This window comes from Kogia breviceps, chromosome 8 (assembly GCF_026419965.1).
Source record: "Kogia breviceps isolate mKogBre1 chromosome 8, mKogBre1 haplotype 1, whole genome shotgun sequence".
Lineage (NCBI taxonomy): Eukaryota > Metazoa > Chordata > Mammalia > Artiodactyla > Physeteridae > Kogia > Kogia breviceps.
In genome coordinates, this window is record NC_081317.1 from 13,467,496 (window position 1) to 13,491,478 (window position 23,983).

At 37.2% G+C, this 23,983-nt stretch overlaps 1 protein-coding gene across 1 annotated transcript in view; it reads left to right on the top strand.

The window, feature by feature from the left end:
• Positions 1-805: 805 nt before the first annotated feature.
• Positions 806-23,983, top strand: part of C5 (complement C5) — a 79,783-nt gene continuing 56,605 nt past the window's right edge. Inside the window, exons 1-10 of the mRNA XM_059073185.2 lie at positions 806-922; positions 4,247-4,439; positions 5,937-6,099; positions 11,335-11,405; positions 12,628-12,719; positions 14,756-14,838; positions 17,158-17,248; positions 19,052-19,166; positions 20,750-20,876; positions 23,298-23,413. Coding sequence (XP_058929168.1) covers positions 858-922; positions 4,247-4,439; positions 5,937-6,099; positions 11,335-11,405; positions 12,628-12,719; positions 14,756-14,838; positions 17,158-17,248; positions 19,052-19,166; positions 20,750-20,876; positions 23,298-23,413 — 1,116 coding nt within the window. The 5' untranslated portion in view covers positions 806-857. The remainder of the gene's footprint in view (positions 923-4,246; positions 4,440-5,936; positions 6,100-11,334; positions 11,406-12,627; positions 12,720-14,755; positions 14,839-17,157; positions 17,249-19,051; positions 19,167-20,749; positions 20,877-23,297; positions 23,414-23,983) is intronic.

Sequence of the window (23,983 nt, forward strand, 5' to 3'; positions counted from 1 at the left end):
GTTTTTCTTGCGCTCTTATATTAAAATAATTAAAAACCTCACTGAAAAGTAAGTTTATTTTTTAGAAAATAAAGATATTCTGTGCCTGAATGAATGCAAATTTTGAATTTGTGCTGTATGAATTAATAGATATTGCAGGATATCCATTCCCCACTAAAAACTAAAGTATTTGATTGGTCATTTATTCCCTAGAGAATGATGCAGTATCCTCAACATGATGTTTTCGTTGCCAGTCACAATCTTTTCTCTACCTAACATTCAGCTTCTTCTCTAGACTGGGACAGACCAAGGAATTATTCCATAGGCTTCCTTTGCAGATCTGTCTTCTCCTTCCACCATTTCCAGTGCCAATGACACTACCGTTCAGGTCTTCTCTAGAAAGACACCTCATAAGCCCTCTCTAAACCAGGCCCATTCTAAAATCACCTCAGTGTGAAATTGAATCCAGGTGGGTCTCCATCTGTATCAGAGTGCCTCCAGAGGCATGCTCACAGATGATAAAACATCAGAGCAATTGCCTGGTCAAGAGATGAAAGGCCAAAGACAATGCAACTTACTGATTTCTAATTTTGAGCCATTCATTGCAGTGCCAAACCCTTATGTTAGAATCCTTTTATTTGTATTAATCAAAATAAATTATCTAGGTGTAGGATTCTATTTAAAAAAATCTCCTACTTTTATACCTGGGCATTAAAGGGTGTTTCCATTTTAATTTTACTTTTCCTACTTAGAAGTCCCTCTTCTTGACATTAATAATTAACCAGTAAACCAACTTACCCAAGTTCTTCAATCTGGGTTTATTTAAAAGGAGAGTAACTTCAGGAGGGTTATATCCATGGTTTACTGCTACCTCCAGCATGGGCCTGTGGGGCATACTTTGTTTTTTAATCTTCGTGGGGAAAAGTTGGGGACAGGAACAAACGTAAGTAAAACAACCCATCTTTATTTTTCAATGCATCTTATTAATGTGATGAGTGAAAAAGTAAATTCAACAGACTGTGTTAATTTGTAAATAACTTTCTACTTCTGGGAACACTAAGTGAATAGTCTCACCTCTGAATAAGAAAGTCATGTAGCAGTTTGATTTGATGAGTGGCTAACGACATGACAGTTTTAGGGGATTGTTACTTATAAAAATTTTCGTAAGTGATTATTCAAATTCCTCTTCAAAACAGCACAAACTAAACTCAAGATAATAAACTTGCTTGGTGTTTCTGGCTTGTTTCTATCTGGTGCAGAGTTTTCTTTGTGTTTTCCATGTACTGTACATAGTAAAGCAAGGGTTACTTGGGGTTCAATTCTCAGCCTGTAGTTTGAAAAAATCTATTGTTATAATTACTTCCAAATTTATGAGCTAATGCTTCATAAATTTTAGTGTTATTATTGAAATAATGTGTATTTTAAACTAAATCTTTAAAATATTGATATCGTATCTAGAAATAACATTTTAGTACTGATAAGTAACTGGAGAGTATCTAATCAAGCCTACTCATTTCCTGTAAGGATAAATCCAGACAGAGGAAGTAACTTGCCAAAGGTCACACCACTAAGAGAAACAGAAGTAGGACTTGTATTAAGGACTCCTCTTTACCACTTCAATTTTTTCCCATTTTGTTTTAAATGTATACTTTAAATATGTAAAATATATTGTAAATATATAAATGTATACTTAGGATGTCATAAATTTATAGCACTCTCCCAACCCTAATCTGATTATCTCACATGGCCACAATCACCCCATTTCCTGGATAGTTTTCATTTATTCCTTCTTGAAAGACAGCCGACTGAAGTTCAGAGAGATTGGATTAAATGACTTCAAATTAGTGGTAGAACTAGGACTAGAACCTGGGTCCCATGATACTTAATTTTTTCTACTACACTGTACTGACCCTTAATAAACATCTTCTCTCTCTGAAAAAGTGAGAGTATGCCATTTACAACATGGGAATCAATAAATTTAATTGATTGATTCAACAAAACCTTTTTGAGCACGTACTATGTGATAGGCACTGAGGATATAGTAGATGATACAGAGCTTGCATTCAAGTGGGAGAATAAAATGATGAACGAGTGAATGAACGAATGAGTGAAGGAGTAAATAAATAAGGTCAGGTAGTTATTGGTACCATGAAGGAAAAAAATAAAGGACAGTAAGAAGATAAAGAAATGATGGGACACGATTTAAAAGTGTAGACAAGGAAGGTTCTGTAAGGAGGCGACAAACAGAGCTTGAAGGAAGTAACAGAGCAAACCATGCAAATATCTGGAGAAAGAACATTCCAGGTAGAGACCAAACTAGAATTTGTGCCTCTCTGCAAGCTCAGTGGCCATATTCTCTACAACTATTGAAAGAAAATAAGAAAAGTATGAAATACTTTATAGCAACTAATGTATCAGTAAGGACGAAAGTCTGTATGAATGGGTGGTTCCAGAGCTGTCTTTTAGGGACCTGAAACATGAATTATTTTATATTTCACCACCACCACCACATAGACAATCAAAAGTAAAACAATACTAAACTGAAAAATATAAAACTTCTAACAATACCAAAATTAAAATAGCTTTTTTTCCCTAAATTTCTCTTGCAAAAATTCTTGATAAATTTGGTTTAGCCTAGCAATTGAAAGTGTTAATTCAGGAAATGGGCTGCTCGGGTTCAATTCCTAATTCTGTAATTAGATAGCTATGTGACCTTGGGAAAGTCAATTATCAGTTTCCTCCTCTGTAAAATCGGAGTAATAGTAAGATTTTTTTCATAGAGGGGTTGTTACAACACAGTGAGTTTATATATATATATATATATATATATATATATATATATATATATATATGTCTTAAAATAGTGCCTAGCACTGAGTAAGATTTCAGTAACTGTACCTTATTATCATCAAAGCTGAACATTCCTCATTTTCTGCTGTCCCTGGGTAAGCACATGGGGAATTGAGAAGATGGTTGGAAATTTGGAGATTCTTTTCCCCCTTTTGCAATTTTTCTGTGAATGGTTCCAAATTAGTTGTCATGTAAGAGAATTGCCAGTTGCTTTAAACTATTCAATTGCTTCCAAATTAATTTCATTGTTATTAAAGACTTGCTGATTTAAAAAAACTTTAAAAATGTCATAGTGTAAGAGATTGCTATAATTCTTCCAGGTGTGCTGGCCAGTGCCCTCCAGGCCTGTTCGGCCAATTGAATTATTCAATCACCTTTTGGGTGGAAGCACACTTCTTTTTCCTTTAATAGCATATGTAGCTTTCACTATTCCAATTAACTATTTTGTGATATAAAATTAATAACCTAGTTTATATTTGTAACTTTTCTTTTAATAAAACAATGAAAATTCACCCATTTTAAGATTTCTATTTCAAAAACTTACATTGATTCATGTCCATTCTTTAAAAATCACATAAAAAATAAACCTGGGGGAACAGCTCACGGTTAGGAACATAGTTTGTAACCTTGACCTCAATTATACACATAACAGAAAGTGAGGCCTGAATATAAAGACCTGTTTCATTGGGCTTCCCTGGTGGCGCGGTGGTTAAGAATCTGCCTGCCAATACAGGGCACACGGGTTGGAGCCCTGTTCCGGGAAGATGCCACATGCCGTGGAGGAGCTAAGCCCGTGTGCCACAACTACTGAGCCTGCACGCCTAGAGCTCATGCTTTTCAACAAGAGAAGCCACCTCAATGAGAAGCCTGCGCACCGCAACGAAGAGTAGCCCCCGCTCGCCGCAACCAGAGAAAAGCCCGTGCACAGCAACGAAGACCCAATGCAGCCAAAAAAAAAGATCTGCCTCATTCACTTACAAGCCACATGACCTTGGTCAGATTTTCCTCTTACCACTTATCAATGATGTAAAGTCTACATCATTGGCCTGTTGTAAATATTAAAAGACTTGTATGTAAAGCCCTAAGACAGCCTCTCAATTAATGTTATAATCATTATTGTTGTATGATTGTTATCATTTGTTCCTCAAGGACCTCCATCATTACTTTCATTTCTAAATGCATTCCCTAGTTCACTGTTATTCTATCCTTTATCCACTCACTAGGATAACACAATAATTCTAAGATTACTTCCTTTCAACTTCTTCAGTGAACTTAATGAATCATAACATTTATTGACTACTGAGCATGCTAGGTGCTTCCAGATAGGTATTCTCATCTCATCCTTAGCGCCCTGGTAAAGAAGGTGATATTTTCCCAGGTAAATTATACTGATCCTTCTCTTTTCCTATTTCAACAGGTATGTCATTTCAGCACCAAAAGTATTCTGTGTTGGAGCATCTGAAAATATTGTAATTCAAGTTTATGGATACACTGAAGAATTTGATGCAACAATCTCTATCAAAAGTTATCCTGACAAAAAATTTACTTATTCTTCAGGCCATGTTACTTTATCCACAGTAAATAAATTCCAAAATTCTGCACTCTTAACAGTATGTATTTATCCTTCAATTTCTTTATACATATAGAATATTCTCAGTAAAATGTGTACCAAGTGTGAATATTGATAACATAGAGATTTGATCATTTATACCACTCTACCACTGCGTGATTATTAGATTATGTCAGTCACTAATAAGTGAGTCATAAGCACAAGAATATTATACTTACTTTTAGGTTTGTACATATTTAAGTAACATTGTACTAAAAATAGTTTTTATTATATTGCAAATAATAAAAAGTCAACACTGAGAGTCCTCCAAAACATTTTATCCTTTAAAAGGGGTCTGTGTATTACTCAGGTTTTCAGAAACACTGATCTAAATAAATTCTAACCAAATGTAGGAATTCTTTGATTAATGTTCGTGATGGTAAATGCTCTAACCTCTTAACAAATACTTCTACTTTTTAGGTTTATTAAGAAATAAAATTCATTTCCCAAAAGTAGACACTCTTATCTGATGCCATTAGCCACACACATGTGGCTGTTACCTTTAAATTTAAATCAATCAAATGTAACTAAAATAAAAAATTCAGTTCATCACTCATACTAGCCACCTTTTAAGTGCTTAAATAGCCACAGGAATTGGTGGCACCACACTGAACAGCTCTCCCTTATCACATAGAGCTCTGTTGAACAGTTCTAACTCAGATGGCTAATTGGAAAAGTAAATTAGGGTGGGGAAATCATAAAACTGATGCATATCTTAAGCATTTAACTTTATCTTAACATTACAACATATCTTTATTTGCTAATCGTTAAATGTTGTGCCCAGGTCTTTTCTTGGGTCCACTGGCTGGAGCAGAAACTCTTATTTATAATGTGTCACAGCTTTAATGAATCATTTGTTCTACAGTTTCTATTTCCTTAAAGTAGAGAAAGAACTTAGATACTTGCAAAGCAATCTGAGTGTAGAATCTTTATAGATTTTTACCGTTTTCCAAACTTTTACAGTACTCTCACATATCTCATTCAACATGGTTTGTTTTAGTGATTAACTTTTATCTCATGTTTTCAAAGCCAAAGTTTTCATAAAAACACTTTTCTTTCTTCTGTTACTTTCCGTGTATTAAATGTGAATATCATGCAGTGTAAAGTGGATCGTTACAATTACATAGACAAATTGGAAAGCACATGGCTCAACCCGTGGAAGCAGAAGGATGTGGATAGAATACAAAGTGTCCTGAACATCAGTCAGGATGTTGAACTGAGGGGATGGAGAACATGGGCTAATCCAACGAGCTGATGAAGTGAAAGTTTAAGAGAGCCCCTATAGTAGTAGTTTTTACTAAATGCATGTAAAATTTGGGAAGCACAGAACCAAAAAGATTTTTAATTGCTTAAAGCTAAATGTTGATTATGACATTTGATATTGAAGGGCTTTGGGCAAAAGTTATTTACTACTTTGGCTCCTATACTACTTTTTGAATAACATGTTTTATATCCTTAAAATTATTATACTCTTTTCCATCAACATTGTCTTTTACAGATACAACCCAAACAATTGTCTGGAGGACAAGACCCAGTTTCACATGTGTATTTGGATGTTGTATCAAAGCATTTTTCAAAATCAAAAAAAATGCCAGTAACCTATGACAATGGATTCCTCTTCATTCATACAGACAAACCTGTTTACACTCCACACCAGTCAGGTAGATTATAAAATGCTTCTTTCTCTGCGGGGGAGTGGGATTGGGATTGACACTATACTGTAGAGGTTTTTGTGATTTTTTTTTTTCCAAGCTTGAGCAGCTGGGTAAATGATGATAGCATTTATTTAAACTGAACTTTGGATGTGGGGAAGAGTTTTTATTTATTTATTTTTAATTTTTATTTTATATTGGAGTATAGTTGATTTAGAATGTTGTGTTAGTTTCAAGTGTAGAGCAAAATGATTCAGTTATACATATATGTATAACTATTCTTTTTCAAATTCTTTTCCCATTGAGGTTATTACAGAATATTGAGCAGAGGGCCCTGTGCTATATTGTAGGTCCTTGTTGGTTATCTATTTTAAATATAGTAGTGTGAACACTCCCAAACTCATTCTATGAGGCCACCATCACCCTGATACCAAAACCAGACAAAGATACCACAAAAAAAGTAAATTACTGGCCAATATCACTGTAGAGCTTTTTAAAACTTGAATTTAAGTGGAGATAGGTTTCCAACTGCTCAAAAGAGTCTCAATTCCCAGTGATTTTTTTACACTTATAAATATAATTTTAATTTTAAATTCATACAGAAATTGTTAAACAATTAAACGGAATTTAATTTTAAATTTAAATCTTAAATTCATATGGAAATGACAAAAATTAACAATTATATTATCTACCTCATCAGTTATTCCCATGTAGAAAAAAGCTATTTAAGAATTGTGGGGCTTCCCTGGTGGCGCAGTGGTTGAGAGTTCGCCTGCCGATGCAGGGGAAACGGGTTCGTGCCCCGGTCCGGGAAGATCCCACATGCCACAGAGCGGCTGGGCCCGTGAGCCATGGCTGCTGAGCCTGCACATCCGGAGCCTGTGCTCTGCAAGGGGAGAGGCCACAACGGTGAGAGGCCCGCGTACCACCAAAAAAAAAAAAAAAAAAAAAAAAAGAATTGTGAAATGTAGTGTTAGGTCTTATTATTAAACAAGTTTAAGATGTAACTGCAAATATAATTTTGGCAATGAGAAAATAATTTATTATAAAGCAGTGATCATAAAATACGGCCTATTACTTTGGAGCGAATCCTCAAATTCAGAAAACAAATCAAACCCTAAGAATCAGATGTTTCAGCAAAAAATAAACTAAATCACAGAAATATATGGATATTAATTTTCTAAGGGGATCTGCCTAAAGAAAGTTCCTATTAGAACATTGTTTTATATTCTTGGATTTATCTGTTAGAGGGGGAAAGGGCAGGATAGCCAGTCAAAACTCTGGGATTGACGATTGACTGGATTTATTCCCAAGGAACCAAAAATAAACAGAAAAGTGTGAATGCTGACCACATATGTTCATGTGTCTGCAAAACTTTCGATTCCTCCATTACTCCCTGTTGCCAGAATTAACTTTTGAGCACATCAGAGATGGAATTATGAGAGAACTGTATGTGGAAGGGGGAGGTTATGGAGTTTCAATAATGACATTATTGGTGAAGGAAAGAGGAAGGGAGGCAGGACCAGCCAGCTTTGTTGAAAACATTTCAAGTAGTACCTACCTGCTACATACTGGTTGATGTTGATAGTATGGTGTGGAACAGGCCTGCACCACTACCTTTTTAGCAGGAGCTCCCGTTATGACCAGATCAGAAAACAAAGGCCTAGAGAGGGTGGGGTATTGTTTTCGGCTTGGACAGAATATCATAGCCAGAATAGTACTCTCTTGACTCCAGGATGACTTGGTGTACATGGAGATAGTCTCTGCCCATAAAGCTTGGGCCGTTTTTAAACATCATACCCAGAAACAAATATATCCATACCCTTGTGCTCCTCCTATGTTAGAGGCAGCTTCATTAATTGGGTCCTGTTGATGCTGCCTACTATTTAGCATCCTCATCTTTGTCCAACAAGTAGTCTGATACCCAGAGCCTGGGACCTCTCTTAGCTATCAAGGCTTTCCTTAAGAACAGCCTTGGGACTTTCCCGGAGGTACAGTGGTTAAGAATCTGCCTTGCAATGCAGGGGATGTGGGTTCAACCCCTGGTCAGGGAGCCAAGATCCCACATGCCTCTGCAGTATTATAACAGATTCAATGAAGACTTTAAAAATGGTCCACATCAAAAAAATCTTAAAAAAAAAAATTAAGAACAGCCTCATATGTTATTTCTTTGTCAGAACTTTAGTGTAAGAAGATGTGGGATCCTCATCTATTCTAATCATAGAGGAGAACTAGAGAACTTTCTTCTAAATTTCTTTTTAAAATAAATTTATTTATTTATTTTTGGCTGTGTTGGGTCTTCGTTGCTGTGCGTGGGCTTTCTCTAGTTGTGGCGAGCAGGGGCTACTCTTCGTTGCAGTGCGCGGTGGCTTCTCGTTGCAGAGCATGGGCTCTAGGCACATGGGCTTCAGTAGTTGTGGCTCGCAGGCTCAGTTGCTCTGCAGCATGTGGGATCTTCCTGGACCAGGGCTCGAACCAGTGTCTCCTGCATTGGCAGGTGGATTCTTAACCACTGCGCCACCAGGGAAGCCACTCCTCTAAATATTGACTCATTGGGACTTCCCTGGTGGTCCAGTGGGTAAGACTCTGCGCTCCCAATGCAGGGGGCCGGGGTTCGATCCCTGGTCAGGGAACTAGATCCTGCATGCATGCCACAACTAAGAGTTAGCATGCTGCAACTAAAAGATCCTGCATGTCACAACAAAGATCCTGGGTGCCACGACTAAGACCCAGCACAGCCAAAATAAATAAATAAATTTTAAAAAGTAAATACATCTTTAAAAATAAATAAATAAATATTGACTCACTAGTGAGAAGTAGTGAAGTATAGTGGTTAAAAGCAGACTCTGGAGCCAAATTGTCGGGTTCAAATCCCAGCTTGGGCTCTTATTAGCTCTGTGACCCTGTGTGAGTTAATATTTCTGAGCCCCATTTTCCTCTTCTGTATAATGGAGATAATAATAGAACTTACCTCATAGAGTTGTTGTGAGAGTTAAGTGAATTCATGTGTGTCAATACTTCAAACACTGCCTACTACAGAGTAAGCATGAGGAAAGTATTTCCCATTATCATTTAATCTGTGGAATAGCGTAAAGCCTTATTTACACAGAAGAAAAAGAATTACTGAGAAGTAATTCTTTAAAAAATTGATTACATCTTGCTGTTTATAGCTCTAATGTCCCAATGCACACATTTAAGCTGAAGATCATTGAGGGATTTTTCTTATAAGCATCTTTAGGATAGAGGCTTAAATCTTCAAGGCTTTATAGGACAAAGGCCTTCAGAGTATTGACCAAAATCCTTCAATTTCACACAGCCTGTGTCCTGCCTTCCCCTCCAACCTTATCACCCACCATGTTCCCCTTCATCGGTGGACACCAGCCAAGCTGACCTCTTTTCAGTTGCTTTCTCACACCATTTTCCCATCCACAGTAAAGCTTGTGTACCTCTTCCTGGTATATTCATGCCCCTTCCTTGCCTTCTTAACTCCTACTCAACCCTTATGTGCCATCCCATAAAGGGCAGCCTTCTCTGCTTCACAGCTCCCTCCTCCACACTCAGAAAGCCAAGGAGTGTCTTTTATAGCACTTCCTACCCCTGGAATTTTACATTTACTTGTGTCATCTTGTGTTTGCCTCTCTCCTCCACTCCATTAGAGGAATTCCGTGTCTGATTTGTCACCACCATATCTCTGTGCCTAGCATAGTGTCTGCACATAGAAGGCATTCAATATACATTTTTAAATTAATAAGCTATATCTTTGGTGCAAAAAAAATTATTGATCTTGCTTTTGATACACCATTGCTATGAAGACAAGATTAATTTTCTAACCTAACACAAAATGGGTTAGAAAGTGGACAAGTAGTAGCCGTAGAAATAATATAAAATAAAAATAATAAACATTTATTGATTAGTTATTATGTGCTGGGTTATGCAAAAGCTTTGTCTCATTTAGGCTCACATACTATGAAGCAGATACTAGCAGTCCTATTTTACAGATGCGGGAACTAAGGTGTAGAGGGATTAGGTATCCTGCTCTGGGTCACATTAGAAAGTGGCAGAGGCAGGAGTGAAACCAAAATTTTGAACTCGAGGGCCTGAGCTCTTAACTTTTGTGGCATACGCCTCTGGCAGCATCCCAGCGATGCTCAGGCCTGGACCAGGTATGTTCATAAAGCAGGAGGGAGGACTCGAAGAGGGAGACAGGGGTGAGGGGACAGCAGCCCTTTAAAAGGTTTATGGCATCGACTCAATTTTATTTTGTGGTTAAAGTTTTGGCCATGAAATGATTTGAGCATCAGTAAAACCCTAGAGAAATTATAATATGTCATTGGAAGGAACTAGATCAGCATGTCTCAAGCAACTATGAGTTAAAAGCTAAGCAGATGCTTTTGTTTAAAAGGTGGGGATCTATTAACTGACAGAAAGAAGTGGAAGAGAACTAATTGTTATTGAGCCCCTGCCATTATTCTTTTAACTATGAGAGAACAATTGTAGGATCTGGCTCAATAAATATAACAAAACCATAGAATTCAATGCTATCTTTAGTAACAATAAGAGACAATTTGGGGCCTTGTTGTAAGAGTGTATAATGTCTGAAACAAACTAATTTTCCATTAAAATCTTCAACTTTAATATGAGACAATTTATTATACTCCCATATAACCATGTGGTAGACGTCACTATTTTGCTACTATGAAATTCTTTATAAACAGTGGCCTAATTACAGATATAACTAATTTTGTACTATATATTTGTTCCCCAAAAGATGTATGTAAATATATTTTAATAACATGAACTGTATTTTAAATTCGCTAGAAAGCAGCTCTTTAAAGGAATCCAAAAGGATTCCCTTTAAAAGAAAAAAATCATTGGTATGTATATGACTACAAACTAACTTTTTCTTTCTTTTAAATATGGATTTTCATGTATGACTATGTATTGAATTTTTCTTTCTTTTTTTTTTTTTTTTTTTTTTTTTGCGGTTTGCGGGCCTCTCACTGTTGTGGCCTCTCCCTCTTGAGGGGCACAGGCTCTGGACGCGCAGGCTCAGCGGCCATGGCTCACGGGCCCAGCTGCTCCGCGGCATGTGGGATCTTCCCGGACTCTCAACCACTGCGCCACCAGGGAAGCCCTATGTATTGAATTTTTAAAATGAGGCTCATATCTTTTAAGGGTGATTATTGTAAAAAATCAAAATACTGTGCTTAGCAAAGTTTTTGATGATATCAATTATTCTTACAGTAAAGGTTAGAGTTTATTCACTGAATGATGACTTGAAGCCAGCCAAAAGAGAAACGTTCTTAACTTTCATAGTAAGTATGTTATTTATTTGGATGAGATACTCTGTTCCATAATCCTGCCCTCACACCATACTAACTCATTCAGTGTTCAGGAAATGGTTATTGAACACCTTCTGTGAGTATAAAATTGTAGGTTTATACCTCTACAATATGTAAAAACCTCATGAAAATGAAATCTCAACAAGTTATGTTTTGAACTAAATCATTTAAATATATCCTTCATGATTTATTTCTTGAAGAACACTGATCAATCACTAAGAATTAATTGAATGCCTATTATGTATGAGATGTTTTATTTGTACAATACACTTGAGCAGTTTAGACTTCAGTAACTAATGTACTAACACATGAAAAATAGTGCTAACCCATGAGATAAAGATCAGCTGTTACCAGCTTTTCATCAGCCATGACATATGTAACAGATGATACACGCGTGTGAAATAAACTCCCGTGGTCTTCCCAATTCGTGTCACAACCCTACAAATTGTTGTGGGGAAATAAGTGCTCACCTATTAACAGTAGGTGTACTAGTAATTGGTCCTTCACTATAGGTTGCAGCACCTTTCCTCCTACTCAAAGAACCAAAAAACCGAAAACCTTAATAGAACACAGATTAAAAAGAGGATTGTATAGGAATAACCTTGAATCCTTCATAAATTACAAAAATTATAAAACTTTCACAAACTTTAACATCTGACTATTTTATAATGAATTACTTGAGAAGCATCCAGAGTGTTCCAAGATTGTGGTGGCTAACTATTGACATAGACTGCAAACTTACAAAATGTCTAGCTAATAAATGCATTTTGCAGCATATTTGCTTTGGAAAGCTTCAGATGTACACATACAAAATTTAGATTCAGGTATCTGTAAAGCATGTAAGTTCATATTTCGTTCATTATAACATCAGTTTTTGTCATACTTCTTTTTTTTTTAGTCGTACAATAGAGAGTTGAATCTCTTCTAGATAACTGAGACTAGGATACCCTGGACACTGATTGACTTTTTTTTTGAGATGAAGCAGGAGATGGAAGAGGGTCCAAAAAGAGGGAGGGAAGCGGCTTAAATGCACCATATTTGCATTTCACAACATTTAAATGACTTTCCTCCTTCATGTTTAATTTGAAGACATGGATATTTGTTAGTAAATATTTCTGTAGATCAAAGACAATACAATCAGTTAATTTTAAAAATGTGATTTATGTGATTTGAGGTTGTTTGTTTTCATTCAAAGGATCCTGAAGGATCAGAAGTTGACATGGTAGAAGAAAATGATTATACTGGAATTATCTCTTTTCCTGACTTCAAGATTCCATCTAATCCTAAGTATTTTAAAGAATTTGTCAATAAAGTTTTCTCTAAAAAGCACATCTGGAACTGTTGGTTGTGAGGTAGATAACCAGTCAAATGGAGCCACCTAGTGTTAACAAAGAGTAGGTGTGAAGGAAATGAGGATATGCAAACTCTTTTCAAGTCTAATTAGAAGCTAGGATCAGGTTCTGGCAAAACAAACAAACCGCTCCCAATACTTCTTAGCAATCCTCTTTACGTATAGAAATTAAAATTTGGAAGAGGCAAAAAACAGTCCCCAGGCCTTTTTTTTTTTTCTTCCCATCAAAACCGTCAACCCTCCACCCTTCAAGGAATCTAATAGACTGTCAGTCCAAAAGTCTGGTATTGTCCCATGCCTAGCTCTGAGAGTTTTAAAAATGTTGGTCCCCTATAGTCTTTACTGCACAGAATACCAGAAGACAGATTTCAAGAGGGAGGGTGTTATTAATTTCCTCCACTTGGCCACATGCTAAAGGATTAAGAACAGAACCCAATGTGAAAAAAATTTAGTGAACACATTCCTGGTATATGCAAATTACAACGGGAATGAGAAATTCAAAACAGAAATAAAGAATCCACAGTCCCTGTCTCCAAGGAACTTAGAGGAGGACAAATAAGATAAGTGCACCTATAAAATGACTACAATATCACTTTAAAGCAAAATCTTTTTTTTTTAAAGCAAAATCTTTTTATGGTCATTTTTGTCTGCCCTCTAGAATGGAGTTTGCAGTTAATTCACTGTACTAAAGATTTTCTAGAAATTTGGATGAAATTGGGGGATTTAAATAATTTGGATAATTTTAAAATTTTGTTCTTCCTTGAAAATATTACATGCTCCATAGCACAGAATCTATCCAATTATTGTATAATTATTATCATTTCTCCAACTTCATCTTATGTCATTTGCTCCATGACAGATTATGTCAGCCATGATCAATATTGTCTTACCTCAGTACATTTGCACATTGTCCCCTCTGCTTAGAATGTACTTCACCTTGCTCTTTACAAGGCTGGCTTCCTTTCATTCTTTAGGACACAGGGTAAGTGCTCCCTTTTCAAAGAGGCTATCCCTGGATGCATGATCTAATGTAGTCTCTCTCTTCCTTTTACTCTCTTGTTTATTTTCTTCATGGCACTTATCTCAGTTTTGTAAGTAATTATTTATTAATTTACTTGCCTTTTATTCCCCACTAGACTGTAAACTCCTTGAGGACAGAGGTCTTGTCCGTATTGGTCACTTTTGAATCAACTAGCACCTCAACATAACAGGCACTTGATAAATGTTCTTTGTGTAAATGATGATGATAACCATGATATTAAACTTTATTGATTGCATAACCAATGTGCAAGATAGATTTTATTTTTCCCATTTCACAAATGAATCTAAGTAATTTGCTCAAGTCCAATCTGCTACTAAACGTAAAAGTGGGAATTTGGACTCCCATGGACTAGTAACTCTGGGAAGACAGGATCTCTTCTATCTTGTTCATTTTTTATCTCCAGTGCTTAATCCAGTTCTCAGTCAATATTTTTGAATGAAGGTTGTTAAACTCAGATCATTTTCCTCTTTAAACAAACCATATTTTGTCCCCAACCAAAATTTCATTTATGTGAAGTGTGAATTTTATCATCTGGATAGGCTTGACCTGTGTTATATGTTTCTAGAGACATTGTTATGGATTTTCTACTACAGGGTGGATTTTAGTATTATGTTAGTATAATTAAGCTCCAGTATTAGTAAATTTTCAAGTATCATAAGCTCTTCAAATCAAAGCTATTATATTGATATAAAAATACCTGAAAAAAAATCACAATGTATGAAAACTAATTACTAAACAATTTCTATTATCTTGAAAATGCTCAGTTATTTCTGTTTATTGCTTTAAAATCTGTCATCAAAAAAAAAGTACGTAGGCTATATACATCTTTACTTACCTCTCCCTCTTTAAAATGGGAATTGATTAGATTTTCTTTGGGTGAATTAAAACCATTTGATGACTTCTGTAATTATAAATATTTTGCTTCCATAGATATGGTGTGTGGACAATTCGAGCTAAATATAAAGAAGACTTTTCAACAACTGGAACCACACATTTTGAAATTAAAGAATATGGTAATTTCTGACAATTAAAAGTTTACCTATAAAGAGTTAGTATTTTTACAATAATTCTTTTCATGAATAAACTTAATGCAAAATCACTCCCAGATGAAGATGAGGCCACTTGCTAGTATGGTTAGAAGTATTGCTCAAGGGGGTGGGAAGAGTTGTCCAAATGCCTAGGCTCTAGTTCTAGCTGCCCTGGGTAACCCTAAACAAGCACACCAGTATCTCTGGACTTGTCTTCCTCTTTATAGAGCCTCAAGAGACGTAGTCCCCTGAAGAACTTGACTAGTTAAGGTCCTTTCCAGAATTATGCTTTTAGGAGAAACTTAAACAATCAGAGTTGAGGTGAACAGAACCTGGTAAGACTAATAGATGATTTACTCAATTCATTACAAAAAGTTAGTGACAGAACAAGAACATTTGGATCTCCTTACCCCCAGTCCAGTGCTATTTTCCTTCTAGCTCACAAATTCCTAATACATTGATCCAAAAATTTAAGATATTCTTATTTTGAAATCAATCATATTAACGGACTAATAATTAACATATAAACAGCTTAACCTTTCCATTTCTTGTGGTTGTTTACTAGAGTATTTGTGTGCTCTGATATCAAATTTAACTTTCTTTTTCTTGAAGTCATTTTTTTTATTCCCCAGGAGACTCATAATAATAATGTGGCGAATAAACAACACGAATTTTAACAATTAACAAACGGTGACAAAACAAATTTATTATAATGCAACTCAACTTTAAAGATTATAGGCTCTAAATAACATATAATCCTGACTGATCCCCCTTTCTCCAAGTGTTTTTGCTGCTTCTTGTAGATATCAAAAAATTCATCCACCTCTTATTGTCTGCAGCCACCCACTGATTTTACCACCAGCTTCCCTCCTGGTCTACTGCAACCTCCGCTAATTGCTGTCTCTGCTTCGAACTTGGTATTAGCCAAAATAACCTTGAAATGCAAACTTTGTCATGTTATTTCTCTGTTGAAAAGTCCCCAGTATCTCCTCATTCCCACCTCCTTTTCAGCCTCGTTTATACCACTCCAGGAATGGTGACTTTGCATTTGATGTTCCATCTGCCTGCAACACCCTCCCTCTCCCTCTTGCCTAGCCAACTCCTAGTCACCTTTCAAGTCTCAGTTGAAAATCCATTTATTCGGTGAAGTTTTCCCTAAATTCTCTTTCCTGGGAAGGATTCCCTGTACTTATTTATATCAGTTTTCATAACTGTCATCTGTCATTTAGGTGTTTGTGTAATTCTTTGCTTATGCCTGTCTTCCCTGCTTGACTGTGAGCTCATTAAGGGCAGGGTTTGTGTCCTGTTCATTGGTATATCACTGTTGGCAGGAGTATGCAGGCTACATGGCACCTAGGTACTGGATGAAAGGATGAAATATTTTCCTCTACTTCATATCCTGGGGAGAACACATTTGCCTTGATCTTTAATAACATAGGAATGCAGCCCAGAGCAACAAATTGCATTGCTCTTTTTCTTCGGTTTTTCACCATCTAGAAAACACATAAGCCATATCTGAAGCCAACTATCTCACTTACTCCTGTGTCAGTCTTTGTCTACAATATCAAGGTCATACAATCACCCAATTTTCTCCTAACTGTTGTGCAGGTTAATAGAATTAGAATCTGTAAGCCTCAGTACACAGTCTGAGTTAGTATAAAGAGAAGACAGTGCCATTTTGACAGCTGAAATGGTTTTCTCTTGGGCAATCAAGATACCAAAGAGAGGAAAACACCCTCCTTCCTTTCTGCCCTAATTTTTCATTTTGCATGAAGGTTCTTTCTTGTAGCTAATTGTAAGCTCTCTCTTCTTGACTAAAGTGAGAGTTTTATGTTGGAATTTGGAGACTGGATGGATTTTTCTAGTAGACAAAAAAGGGAAATACTAAATAAGCAAGAAATTTCATTTTCCATTTTGAATGTAATAAACATGTGTTGAGCACATACTATATTTACGATTCATGAGAAGGATGAGAGGGGGAGACATACAAAGATAAAGAGAGAATAGTCTTTTTTGTTTCAAGGAGCCAATACTCTAGTGGAGGAAATAATCGATTGCCTATAATAAGTGCTGAAATCAAAGTATAAGTAAAGTGCTTCCAGTACATAGAGGATGGACTGACCTCTGATTGGTAGAACGGGAGGCTCCCCAAAGATAGTGTTGTTGTTGATGATAATGATGCCAAGGTGGATGTCGTGCTTATGTAACAGCTTATCCAACTAATCCAGAAATACAGTTGGTTGCTATGATTTAAAGACTACTCTAAATTAAATGATAATGTTGCCTCTTTGGTTTTATTTTCAGTGCTGCCACACTTTTCTATCTCAATAGAAACAGAAAATAATTTCATTGGTTATAAGGACTTTAATAATTTTGAAATTACTATAAAAGCAAGGTAAGACAGTTTTTTGTTTTTTCAGATTATCTAGCTAAACTGAGTTCCAACTCTGGTGACAGTTGCCCAGAGTGAAATGTGTGATCTTTTTCCAGTTTTATTGAGATGTAATTGACATATAACATTGTGCAAGTTTAAGGTGTACAATGTGTTGAGTTGATAGATTTATATATCGCTGAGATCTGTGATTTAGTGGCAATGTCTTCCATGACTTTGAAACTGACTGATTGAGAAGACACCATGCCTATAGTTTATTAGCTCATACTGATTTTAGCTGATTCTGATTTTAGCTCTGTTGGTTATTCACCAGAGGGGGGGGGGGAATCCTAAAGATTTAAGTTCATTGTGTATGTATAGGAACCAGCATGACTTAGGATATTGGGACTGAGATATGAAGCCTTCACTTCTTGTCATTTTTAATGGCTTAATCAGCCAGCTAATGCTGCATAACTACTCTAAGATCCAATGCCTTAAAACCATAGCCATTTACGAGTCAGCTGGGCAGTTCTGCTGATCTGGGCCAGGCCAACGTCAGTGGGGCTTGCCCATGTGCCTGCAGTCGGTTGGCAGGTCAGCTGGAGGCCAGCTGGTTTAGGGAGGTCTTACTCACATGCCTGGAAGCTAGCTAGCAGTTGACTGAAGCTACAAGGTTGATTGGACCGTGTGTGGTTCTCATCAACCAACTGGCTAGCCTGTAGCAGCAGCAATGCTCAAAGAGAGAAAATGGGAGCCTAAACGTCCTCTTGAGGTTTATACTTTGGGGCTGGCACACCATCACTTCCAACACATTCTTTTGATCAAAGCAAATTACAAGACCAGCGCAAAGGAAATAGACTCCCTTCACACCCAAGGAGCTGCAAAAGTGGTGGATACGTGGGGAGGTGGAGAATTGGAGTTATTTTTGCAAGCAATCTACCACAAAAGCTTAGGTCACTTAAAAATGACAATATACTGTAGTTATTAATAACAGTAACCAATTTATATAACTATATGTGTCAGGCACTTTTGAAAGCACTCTGTATATATTAGCTCATTTAAGCTTCACAAAAACTCTATGAGGTAGATACTGTTACTATCCCCACATTACAAATGGAAAAACGGAGGTACATAAATGTTAAGTAATTTGCCCAAGATCATACAGCTAGTAAGTCACTTGGCCTGTCTCGTTCCAGAATCCATGCCCTCAAATGCTACCCTATACTGCCTCTCTTACTAGCATTTATTCCTCAAATAGAGTGTTTGTCCCTTAATCTAAACCAGCATAAAAGGTTCACTTGACAGAGAATTGTAGAAATTGACTTCTTTTAATGGAGAGACTTACTTTTTTTGTTCAAACTATGAATAAGGAAAGTTAGCTCTTGCTATAGTATTTACAGTGCAGAAAGTTTTCTTTATTTTTACTTTAATTCTAAACTTAAAAAGGAAGTATGCAGTTAGAATTTTTTAAAAGAACATATAACTCTGAGATCGGACATGCTGCTTTTAAAGACATAAAAGAAGATAAAGAGCAGCTCTCCACTGGTATCAAAATCATTGAGGAAGTGATGTGTGCTGTAAGAAAGGGCCCCAGACCTGTCTCTTTTGATCTCCTCAAGATCAGTTTTTTTCATCTAGCACACAGTAATAAAAATCTGTACTTTGGCTTTATTATTGTAGCTTTATGAGGATGAAATATAACAGTGGATGGAAGGCACTTTAAAGTGTATCAAGTGCTTTATGTAATTTTGAATTGTTATATTTTATCCAGATTTTATTATTGTAACCCTGTTAGCAAAACAATTTTATGGTATGATTGTCTGACAGATATTTTTATAATAAAGTCATCAACGAGGCTGACGTTTATATCTCTTTTGGAATAAGAGAAGACTTAAAAGATAATCAAAAAGAAATGATGCAAAAAGCAATGCGAAGCACAATGGTAAGAGGTTCACTTGTACCTAAAGATCCGTCATGAATGCTAGAGATGGAAAGTGACTTCAGAATCATCTAGTCCAATCTCTCATTTTATATAGGTGTGGAAATTGAAACTTAAAATCCTCCGCTGGTTTCTCACTATCCTTAGGATAAAGTTCACTTTCCTTGGCATCAGCTCCCCTCGCCAGCCCATCGCTCCCTTTCTTCTCCCTTGCACTGGTCACTCCAGCTTCTCAAAATTACCCTAGTCTCTCTTGCCTCCAGGTCTTTGCAGAGCTGCTCCTTCTGCTCGGGAATGCTCTTTCCCTTTGTCCCCTCCTGCCTCTTCTTTGCCCAGCTAATTCCTTCTCATTCTTTGTCTCAATGTGGACACACTTTCTACTTCCTCAGGCCTTGAGTCGCTCTCAGTGGAGCACGTTTCACACTTCATTGCAGTGGTCTCAACCAGGGATGATTTTTACCCCGAAGGGGACATTTGGTAATGTCCAGAGGCATTTGTGGTTGTCACAACTGGGGAAGAGGATCATACGGGCACTTAGTGGGTAGAGGCCAGGGATGCTGTGAAACTCCTTCAGGGCAGTGCCCCACAACAAAGAATTATCCTGTTCAAATGATGTCAATAGTGCTGAGAAACCCTTCTTATTGTAATGGTTTATTTACTTCTCTATCATTCTCTACGCAAAACTCTTTGAGGGTCTGAATCATTCCCGTTGTATGCCCAGAGCCAGCCTGGTTCCTGGCAAAAAGTAGGTGCTCTATAAAAATTTATAAGTGAATGAATGAACTCACTGGGAAGTTATTGGTCCATGGTCAAGGGCTAGTGGTTGCTGGAGCTCAGAGTAGAGCCCTGGTCCCTTTTTCTCAAGTTCAGTGTTCTTTACATTATACTGTGGATGGTAAGGGTTCATGTCATTTTGCTCACTGCTGCATATTCACATAGTTTGTATCATCAGTAATTTAGCCTTTGTTCTTTCAAAAGACAGTTTTATTTCTTTAAGATATAAATTAAATGCCTCTTTTTAATGCAAGATTCTATGCTAGACGCTGAGATTTAAAGCTACATAAGACAAAATCCCTGGCCTCATAGCACTCAATTTCAGAAGAAAAAAGAAGGCAAAATCTATTTCACTGTTGTGGTTAATAATTAAATAATATCATGTGACTTAACCCCACATCCCATTACCCATTGTGTGTTTTTAAATTAGCGTTTCAATATGTAAGCAGCAAAGTACAAAGAAAATATCGTAAAACCCCAAAAACTCTCAGTTAAGAGCAAAAGCAAGCTGAGAGGTCTAGAAAGATGATGGCTCAGTGATTGCAAGAAGTCATCTTTGCCAGCAGCTAGTACAAAAAAGGCCTGTGGGATCAAGTGATGTTTCAGACACTTCTGTGTCAAAATTCTAAACAAATAGATTAGAAAATAACATTCTGGGCTTAACTGTGGACTCATTTACTCACTTTAGTGGTGACAATAAAGCATTCCTCTGACATTTGTCTTCAATTGAGAGGCTAGTAAAGGCACATTTTGTTCATTTTTTCCTTATAAATTCTTCTGTGAAATAACTTTCATTTTCCCCCTTTAAACAGTTAATAAATGGAATTGCTCGAGTCACATTTGACTCTGAAACAGCAGTTAAAGAATTGTCCTATGGAAGTCTAGAAGAATTAAACAACAAGTACCTTTATATTGGTGTGACAGTGATAGAGTCTACAGGTGAGTTTGGTTTTTTTTTTAAACTTTCTCTTGGGAAATATTTAGACAGCATATTCAAGGTATAAATAATTTCTACAGTTCTTTCACAGTGTACTTAGTTTTATAGTTAAGTTTTATTTTTTACATCATTAAAAACTGGGATTAGAGTATAGCTCTGCCACCCCCTTGTCACTGGGTCTCTATTGCCTCACTGGCAAGAATGGGATAACACCTGCCCATTTGGTATTTCAAGTGGGTCTGCAACTTATCTGGTGTGAACATATGGCACCCCGATTTTCTCACCCAGTAAGAATCAAAATCAAAGAGATTATGTGTGTAAAAACATTTGATAAATTACCATGCAAAGGAAAGTTATTACTACTATCATTGTTTTCGTTCCCTTAGCTGTACAATGATGGAGTTGAACAAAGTGCACCCTAAAGCCCTTTTATTCTGTAATAGTAATTCTGTTTAAAATTGGGGCTTCCCTGGTGGCGCAGTGGTTGAGAGTCCGCCTGCCGATGCAGGGGACACGGGTTCGTGCCCCGGTCTGGGAAGATCCCACGTGCCGCGGAGCGGCTGGGCCCGTGAGCCATGGCCGCTGAGCCTGCACATCCGGAGCCTGTGCTCCGCAACGGGAGAGGCCACAGCAGTGAGAGGCCCGCATACCCCCCAAAATAAATAAATAAATAAAATAAAATAAAATAAAATTGGAGGGCATGTTTCTAAAATAGATCCAATAATAGTATATCCCTCATAGGGTTATGGTGAGGATCAAAGAGTCAGTATATGCAAAGCACTTAAAACAGCACCTCTTCTTCCTCCTCCTCCTTGTCCTCCCCCTTCCCCTTCACCCTCTCCTCCTCCTTTCTGTCCTCCCCCTCCTCCCTCTTCCTCTTCCTGTCCTCCTCTGCCTCTTCCTTCCTTCTGCTCCTTTCTCCTCCTCCTCCTCCTTCTTTTCTCCACCGACTTTTCTTAGCATTCTTGACACCTTGTCTAGTACTCTTAATCCTCACTCCAATGGCTTTAATAGTTATTAATTATTACTCCAAGTTGGGTTACTTTGTCTTACTTCTGATATGTCTTGATTACTAATGTAACTTATATTTTCAGGTCTCTATTGAATCCCCAACCAACCTTGAACAAATAATTTAACCACACTGAGGCCACTTTTTTTTTTCAATAAAATGACTTAGACCAAATTATTCCTAAGTCCCCTTCCACCTCTTTAAATTTGTCCTTCTGGGTAGCAGAATGAAGAATTGAGGTAATTCTCGACTTATTAAGCACTTTGTATGCATCTGATGCTCAATAGATGTGGGAGAATGATGATGACTTTATACTCCCCGCCCTGGCTGTGTTTTTGCCATTGTTTTAATGTTTCTTTCTTACTTTTATTTTTCTCAATTTATTACAAACAAATTCAGTTTAAGCAGTATTTATTAGATATGCAAAGAGTGCTGCTAAACATGCAGGCTTTCAAATATTAGTGATGTGTAATCCCAGTACTCAAGTGGCTTACAAACAAGCATTATCTATAAAACAAGTAAACAAAGAACTCTGAACAAGAAGGAATTCCATATGTGCTCTCAGAAAAGTGCTTAATGCTACTGACCTTCAAGAAGAAGATGAGCTCCTAGGTGACTGTTGAGCAACCAAGAACGGTGTCCTGAAGATGATTGGTCTTGTCTTGAAAGATAAGTAGGGTTTTGAGGCAGGGATAATAGCCAGGTTGAAGTGGGGCACCCTTCACAGAGTGAACGTACCAAGAGTGGGAGGTGAAGCTTGATCTTTGAGAATAGCAGATTATTCCTTTCGCTGAAGTACAGGATATATATGTAGGGGTATTAGGGATGTAATACTGGAAAGGAGTTTGGGGATACTAGAGCTTTGTATACCATTCTTAATAGTTTAGCTTAAGTTTTAGCTAATGGCTAACAAACACTATTGGAGTCTTGCCAGTAGACCCTCTGGGTTCTGTCTACCTCAAGCTCTCCTTTTACGTCTTCTCCACTTCTCTCCATATCCCTGCTCTCTAAAGGTGAATGCCCTGTAAGGCGTAGTCTCTGGCCTACCCTTTCTTCTCTCCTTAATGCCTTATACATATTTAACTGAAACTCAGGCCACTGGTGAAAAGTGGTGTCCCTTCCTTGAATTCTTCCTCAGTCCAATCCTATTGCTCTACTTCCACGAGGACCATCTCTGCCCACAAGCCTTGTGCGTAAGGCTTTGGAAACTCCTGAGAAGAGTTTAGACTCTTCTCTGCACTGCCCCTCTGAACCAAGACCCATATCCTACTTGCTGTTGGTAAATGAATGAGTGCAGGAATGGAGTGAATGAATGAATGAGTAGGTCTGTGGAGACATATGAACACAAAATAGCTCCCCACACAGATCAGTACACTCCTAAAAAAGGTCAACATAATCCTTTTCATTTCTTTAGGTGGATTTTCTGAAGAAGCAGAAATTCCTGGCATCAAATATGTCCTTTCTCCCTACAAACTGAATTTGGTTGCTACTCCTCTTTTTGTGAAGCCTGGGATTCCATTTTCTGTCAAGGTAGATGATGGGGGGAAACTGCTAAATGTGATTATCTTTTTCTGAAAATATGGGGGTGGCAAACGAAAGAAGGATGATGGAGAGGCAAATCACAGAGGGAACTCATTCTGTGTGTGAAATCTGCCCCTCCGACTATGTGGTGGCTGGTGGGAAACTGCAGGCCAGCTTCAGCCTTGGGGATGATATCAACCCTTAGGGCACTATCACTATTTAGTAAGATAGCCTGTGTTAAGCATTCCCTAAGTGAGCATTGCATTAAATGATATGTAAATAAAACCCCATAAGTCTATAGTTCAAAAAACACTAAAGTTTAAAATTATTTGGCAACGTGCTCTTTAAAAGTCTTAAGACAGAGATAGCATTCCTTGAAAATAAACCCCTTTCTCTCACCATTTTTTACTTCCTGTGTGCCTCTGAGGTCGCATTTCTGTGCTTTTCACTCTGCATTCTCTTTGTACATAACTCTCTCTGATCTCATTTCTCTGTATTGTTCCCCATCCTTTCCATCTTGACACTTTCTGTCTATCCCTGACTCTTTTCTCTATGTTTCCTTTTTCTCCTTTACAATAT